At 32.7% G+C, this 7,934-nt stretch overlaps 1 protein-coding gene across 1 annotated transcript in view; it reads right to left on the minus strand.

Annotated features, from left to right (window-relative positions):
- Positions 1–6: 6 nt before the first annotated feature.
- Positions 7–7,934, minus strand: part of LOC106869250 (helicase ARIP4) — a 71,257-nt gene continuing 63,329 nt past the window's right edge. Inside the window, exons 19-21 of the mRNA XM_014914910.2 lie at positions 7,234–7,421; positions 5,845–6,138; positions 7–3,980 (exon numbers count right to left, since the gene is read on the minus strand). Coding sequence (XP_014770396.1) covers positions 2,779–3,980; positions 5,845–6,138; positions 7,234–7,421 — 1,684 coding nt within the window. The 3' untranslated portion in view covers positions 7–2,778. The remainder of the gene's footprint in view (positions 3,981–5,844; positions 6,139–7,233; positions 7,422–7,934) is intronic.

Below are 7,934 nucleotides of genomic sequence, written 5' to 3' on the forward strand. Positions count from 1 at the left end.
ATATATACACGCACACACAACGGGTTGTTCCTGTCTACCAAATCCACTCGCAAGCCTTTGGTCAGCCCGAGGCTATAGTAGAAGACACTTGCAAAGGTGCCACGCAGTGGGACTGAACCCGGAACCATGTGATTGGTGAGCAAGCTACTTACCACACAGCCACTCCTGCGCCTATAATATTTAAGAATGGCTACTCAGTCACTGAATTTTCTATTTTTTTAATACTGCAAGGAGATCATCATCATTTCCAGAAACATAAGAAAACCCACACAGACTTCCCAGATAATGATTGGCATCATAAACATCACCTGGCCACTCTAAGATAGAAATCTCAAAAAAATATTTTTGAGTAATTAGTAAAGATAAATTTATGAGGAAAAAAAGTTTTAGAGCTGCCGTAATAAAAAAAAAAAAAAAAGCTTTGTGAAGCGAATTAATTTCTAGAAACAAAAACAATACTCGTATCATTTAGCCTCTAATATTACTGCTAAAACTGCTATTTCATAATTTTATTTAACAATTTCATCAGTGAAATAAATGTCAAACTTAGACATACTTTTCATGTTAAGAAATAAAAGGAATGACATAGAAAACACATGACAGAGAGAAATGGAATTCTTAATGCCAGCTTACTCCCCAATATGGGAAAACTAGATTATCTTTCACCTGTAATAAATCAGATGAAATCTAAATTACTGATAGAAGGCAATAAGATAAAATAGAGATTCTATCACTCTACAAATCTTTTAACATGATTTCATTTTGAAAAGACTTGTTTATGAAATAGTCAAACAATTTTTACATAAAACATATTCCAAACAGAGTAAAAGACTGAAGACGAGATTTTACATCAGTAAACACTAAGTTTGAGGATAGAACCTTTAACTATGCTTTTAATTCTCAATGCTTGTGTGTGTGTGTGTGTACACACACATGAAAGACAGGGTAAAGGCTCAGAGTTAGTCACATAAACAACTAAATTTATCACTGTAGTGGTACAAAGGAGAAAAAAACAGACTATAAAATCAACTTTTTTGGCTCCTGTAATGATATATAGAAAAGCATTTAAAATCCAGCGTTAACACATATTAACCCTTTAGTGTTTAAACCGGCCATATCAGGCCAAAATTGTCTTCCTGTTTTATGCTCAAACCAGCCAGCTCTGACCTCTCACACCTACCCTACAAAGTCATTCTAAAAATGAACAGGGACATCATTAAAATCTCAGAGTTACAAGATGCTGTACAATTAATTCAAAATAATGTAATTAAACAGGCTTTACATTTGACAGAGTAATCTGAATGCTAAAGGGTTAAAATAATTATATAACTTTTGAGGGTCAATTACCATAAGAAATACATTTATTGTCTAAAGACCTATGTCCAAAGAGTTTACGTTGCTAACTGGGATACAACTGAAAGGTGGAGCCTTTAATTTTATACTGATTCCATTTAAGCAATAACTTTCCATAAAATAGCTAACACTAAATATAGTTCCAGATTTTAAAATCAATGTGGAAAATGTTGAAATACATTGGAATGTTTTCTTTCATAATTTATTGTTTTATAACCTGCTTAGAACAGAAACCAGACATTCTGTGATGCTTGTCCCCTAACCTACCGTCAGTAGCAATCTACAATCACATAACAAACATATGATTAAGCACAGTATATTTATTGACCATCTTAAAATAAGCAAAGAAGAAAACTAATGATAAACTAATATAAGTACCAGTAATTTAGTTACTTGGTAGCAATAAATAAAACTAGGCCAAACAACAAAACAATAACACCAGAATTAAAATAATACACACAAGAGAAATCAAAGGTTTAAAATTTCTGAGGAACTATAAAGTACTTATAACATGTGGAATCATTGACCAAAAGCTTGAAATAACTGATATGAGGTTTTTTAGTGAATGAGATCTTATTCAAATGAATAAAACTAGAAAGGGATGAGATCTATTTCTTTACTCAATATCATTTGGAAAAATATAAATGATAATAATAATAATGCTTGTGTTGATTTTAGAAGACTTCTTAGAAGATTTCGAAAATTAGTTTACATATATTTCAAAACATCTTTTTTTGTATCTACAAAGACATTAGTTTTGGCTACATATTCAAATAATAAATTTTATCTAAAACAAGTGAACAAGACCTATGGGTAACACAAAAAGGGAAAAACCCCCACCAAAATATGAAACTTTTCCATTGATTAGGGTGACAGTTGAGGCCTTTTCAAATTACAAAACCAAATTAAAACATTTTTCTTAACTTGACAGGTTATTTTCTAAACCTAAAATAATGTGCTTATTCTATCTTGCATAGTATATTGGCATTTCTCTGAACCTAGAAGACATAGCAGCAATTGTGCACATTATAAAAACTAACCTTTCGCTTTAATGATCAAAACAATTAACAAATTGAAATAAAACTGAGATAACAGAATAAAAGTGGATTATATATGACATGTTTCAATAAATATTTCAAAGTTAGTGAAACATATGATAGGTGCATCTAGAAAATTACGAATACATAGAAAAGAATTGCCAGTACAAGTCTTTTCTAATCTTGACATAGCAAAATGCATTTCTGACAATTACAAATTGAAATTCAGGAATTTATATCCTCTTTTCTCCTTCTTGTTATATTATGACATAAAAGTTAAGAAAATAAGGATTTGGGTAGCAGAAAAGAATGTAAATAAAAACTGAAAACACTATCATTTGTGAAAGCTGCTTGAAAAAAAACACAGAATTGTTTAAGACTTTCAAGATTAAAGTAAAGATGAAAGAGTTTGTGAGTGTGAGAGACTGGGCTCAGAAGTGTTGGTCCTTGGATTCAGGTTATCAGGATTATTATTATTGTTATTATTATTACTATTATTGATTGGTGCTTGATTCATAATTGAAGGAGAGAAAGTGGGGAGGGGGTTATAGCCAGAATTTTCAATTGGAGATTGTCCTGACTTTTTATTTGTCAACATGTGTGGAGATAGCATGTTGCTATAATTGTAATTAGGTATGTTGTATAAGCTCTGTTGTTGAAGGTTAGGTAGAGAAGGACTGAAATTGGAAGAAGACATATTCAGGTTAGAGGCAGAAGAGAGCCCAGAATTAGAAACAGGAATAGGTGAAATCTGAGGCTGTCGATGCCCTTGATGTTGGTGGTGATTTTCAGATTGTGGAATTGATGAAAACGTTGGCAGAAGTGAATGGGTTGAAAAGTCATTTGAGCCAATTTGCTGGGGATCAACAGTACAACTGTTATTGCTAGCACTGTTTCCCATTTCTACAACTTGTGCCAGTTTGGGAGATGACCTAACATATGAATCAGAGTTATATGGTGACTGAGATGAAATATTAATGTTTGATGTATTCGTGGTAGTCTGCAATGGCATATTATCAATCATGGCAGGTAAATCTAAAGCAGGTGAATGGATGAATGAAGATGAAGATTTATTTGGAATATCAGTATTGCTGCAGTTGTCAGTAGAGCTACTGCTCACATTCAAGGTGGTGGGAGCATTAATGATTCCCTCTGATTCATTGTCCATTTTACCTTCGTCATCACTAATGATGCAAATATCATTATCTTTTTGCAGAGACATTTGTTTTTGGAGTGATGTAGCTGGAAGAGACAATGAATGAGAACCCAATTGGTGTGTGGATGATGGAAAAGATTTGTTGCGATCAGAAGCTTGAGAGTCAACTGGAAAATGAGATAGCTGTTGACTTGATGGTGACTGAATCATATGCTGAGGTAGCATACTATTAAAATTACTATTCCCTACATTGGAATTCCTATTACTCAGAGCTTTAGGAAAGTATCCAGATTGAAACTGTGGTTTTAAAGATCGTAGATAATTTAAATAATCTGGGTAATTTGAAGAATTTGTCGCTTCGGTATTGTTGCTATTTATTATTTGATTATTAGGTCTGCTTTCAAGAAAGCTTAGAGAATTCTTTCCAGAAGCATCTGAAAAAAAAAAAAAAAAATAGAAATTGGGTTTAATTAAAATAACAATAATGCAAATAATTTAAAACATTTTAAAATACCATTAACATTAGAATTCCAATTTACAATATGTAGTTGAATTTACTTCCACATTTTAGTTTCAAAATTTAAGTTTAATTTGAATGGAACACAGTTTATTTTATGGATGGTATAAAACGACTATTCTTTTCTAAAAATATAACAACTATAAATTTTCCCAATCCTCTAGAGCTATGCCATATAAAGTGTCCCATTATGTCTCAAAGTTCATCAAGCAGAGATCTATAAAATACATGACAGATTGAAATACATACTGAGGTCAGTATGATCAATTAAATTTTTGAAGGTGATATCCCAGCATGGCGACAGTCAAAAGACTAAATCAAGTAAAATAATGTTTAAAGACTTTAATGGCTTCAAATTTCAGGTAATTGATTACTAACTACTAGTTCAAAATTTCGTATTGAACCTCCATTCTATACGATAACACTGTATGTACTTGACAGCCAACAATTAAACAATTGTAATTTGAAGTCGAACGGATAAAAAGATGTCCAGATTTCTTTAAAAATTATTGTGCAAAATATTCTGAGTAAAAGTAATTTTTCACCACAACAAAACACACACAAACAAGTGTCTCTGTGGTAACTTGAGCTACTTCAAATAGCAGCCAAATCTCTCTTAAAACACACCCTTTCATCAAAAGAAAGACACAGATTTACAGTATTTCCGGAAGAAGAAAAAAGATTGCGATAGGTCTGCTACATCAGAGGTAGCTCTAGGCTACACAAAGCACAAACATATTTCACATTAAAAGATTATCTACTAAACAATACTAATAAAGTTGACAGTATATCTTCAAAGTTTCATTCCCTGGTAAAACTCCAAACATTTTCCCATTATGCACTATGTAAGACATAAAAATTGTTCAGGCAGAGTTGCCTCCATTAGCTAAAGACCACAAAATTGTGCAGCCAGATGTGATTTTTGCAAGGTTATTTTTGTAGTAAAAAAGAATTGTTGTGCTAAAAACATACTTTATTTGATAGCCGAAAAGATTACCAAATCTTTTGAACTGTCATACGTCAAAATTGGCAACTCAGTTTTCATATAGATAAGGACACACACACACACACACAAAACTAGGTTTTATTGTGTGAAAGGTTGATAGTAGCAATAGAGACATTACTCTCCCTCTATCACCTTTTAACAAAATTATTTATTAGGAAACAGTAGAACAATTAACAACATAATAAAAATAAGTTTTATTTTGGTGATGCTTGGCTTTACAAATCCTGTATCATTCAGCCTAGCAGCCGCTGGTTAACTTCTAATCGGCATCTAGATATTAAGAGCTTCATGCCAGAGGAGCGAGTAGTTGTCACGTCGAAAGCATCGTGCTAAAAAGGCTTGGAAAGCACGCAAAGCGCTTTAAGTACTGGTTTACTACGCATGCGCACTCGAGGGGCTTCCGGAAAGACAAGTCTCTTGCGCAAGAGTAGATTGTACTTCCTTAATGGTGGCCATAATTTCGCGCCACTACAATGATATAAGATTAAGAAATGAATATATTCTCTTCCAAGTCAACTACAAAGTTGTTCCATCTCTTCTTTTCTACAAACTTTACCTCAGCCCACCATATTTTATCAGTTAAACTGCTGGACTGATCAGTTATGGCTTTCAGACCATTGTATTTTGTACCTTGAGAAAGGCACATACGTCCAAGCAAAGAGTCAAGCTTAAAAAAATTGACCCACCAATGAAGTTAGAATGTTTGAAAAAAAAATTTAAAAAAAGGATTATACCAAATAATTTTTTAAAAAAAGCAATAAGTAAAATATATTACTGTTGTTTGATCCTAAATTGCTTGAACTGACACCAATATTAGTGAGGTTGCCAGAACTTGTAGCGGCGGATGTTGTAGGTAAAGCTGGTGGTAAGAGAAGATCAGATAAACTTGTTGGAGGTGTTTGGCTGGTTGTGGTTGAAGTGGCTGGTGGTTTGGAGCGAACAGCAAAGATCTTGCCCTTATTTGTTCGAATGTATACCCCTCTCGGTGTTTTAATTACATGTATTTGCTGTCCAGCTGGGATAACATCTGGATATGATGAATTATTATTGGATCCAGGAAGCATAATATCTATAAAAGGAAAAAAAAGAAAAAAAAAAGACAAAAACCAAAATCAGGAATGAAGGACGAGGCAGATATGGGAAAGAATGAAAGTGATACTAAATTTTGTATCTTTTATACAGGAACTTTGAATGTGTAAACCAATGCATAATAAAAACTGAAATGGTTTAAATATCTGCCATTCAAGCATGAGAAAAAACACACAAAAAGAAATAAAACAAAACTGAAGATAATTATTACATAAATAAAAAATCTTATATATAATAAATAAATATTTGAAAATAAGTCAAAAGTAAAAATATGAATTCCTTGAAGTTGCTTCTGTGTCATGTAAATCTAGAATGAGTAGGTTTATGATTAAAACCATTCCAGCCATGATTATTCAGCCCTCTTAGACATTTCATATCTAGGACTATATTATCCAATGTGTCCTTCCCTTCTCAGGGCAATGGAATGTTATCTGAGGGACAGCTGGCTACTATTTCTGGTAGATTGAGCAGCCATATTGTAACTCCATTAGTTTGTAGGGACAACTGCTGCTTTTGTTTGACAAAATATTTATAACAACATAAAGGCATTTTGACATAAGGTCTAGAAACAACATTATCTGTTTAGCTCTCATAAACATTTTTCTAAAGACTATATCCCACTTTTGTGATCAATCAAATGTCTCAACTAAATTTGTCAACTCCTTTACTATCTCAATTATAGGAAATGCAACCAGGTCTAAATTGTAAGATATGAAGCATTTAATTTTAACAGCCAACTGATATAGCTATGTTATACTATTTTTGTATCCATGCATCTTTTTCATTAAAAAAATAGCTTAAAATTTAATTTCATGTCATAGCAAACTACTTCCAAATACTATTCTATGTGCTGAAATGAACAAGAATGTCACTGAAAAAGATTGTTAGAAGAGAGTTCTCTACGTTCATAAACTACCACCTACAGAGACAGCATATACAAACAATGGCCATAAATTAAACTAAGACACTGATCAACCAACTGTAATTATTTATTTCATCTGGTAAAAATGAAGATTAAAACCACATGAAAATGATTTGCTATCAGTTTTAGATTATTAACAGTCACAAAATATACCTGTAGTAGTGACAATTTGATGTACTGATACACCTGGTCTGACTACTTTCACTTGTTGTCCTGATACAGTAGAACGCAACATCTGATTGAGTGGGAAATTAACTTGAGGAAGTGACATTGGTACAGGAGTTGATATAATTGGTTTGACACTTGCAACTGGTCGTTCACCTGCTTGCATATTATTTGGCCTGAAATTAACAGAAATTATACCATTTTTTAAAATTTTTACTATTTTTCATTTTTAACAGAATTTCTTTACAGCTTTAATTTATGATTTTTAACTATTGTTTTGAAACTATTGCATGGCAATGTGGTTACAGAATAACAATGGAAATCAAACTCATGTCTCTTGGTTAGAGTCCTAGTACATTACCTTTATGTTTAAATGTAGTACTATTCCCTTCATGGGACTGTCACATTAAGTTGACAGCATACAACTACTTCATCATAACACTACTGCATAAATCTCCCAGAGAGATTTAGAAATGTATTATTTCTAAATTTGAAATCAGTGAATGTATTTCACTATAATTATTATATGTTTACAAGAGCTTGACAGGCATCTTTGGCTAGCAAGTCATGCTACTCCAGACTGATGACGAACAAAGACTCAGAAACATGTCTCTGGATGCAGGCTTGGCTGGGTGGAGGTGCTTGTCTCCCCCTCGTAAACATAAGGACACAGGAAATGTGTCAAGGCC

This window comes from Octopus bimaculoides, chromosome 3 (genome assembly GCF_001194135.2).
Source record: "Octopus bimaculoides isolate UCB-OBI-ISO-001 chromosome 3, ASM119413v2, whole genome shotgun sequence".
Taxonomy (NCBI): Eukaryota; Metazoa; Mollusca; class Cephalopoda; order Octopoda; family Octopodidae; genus Octopus; species Octopus bimaculoides.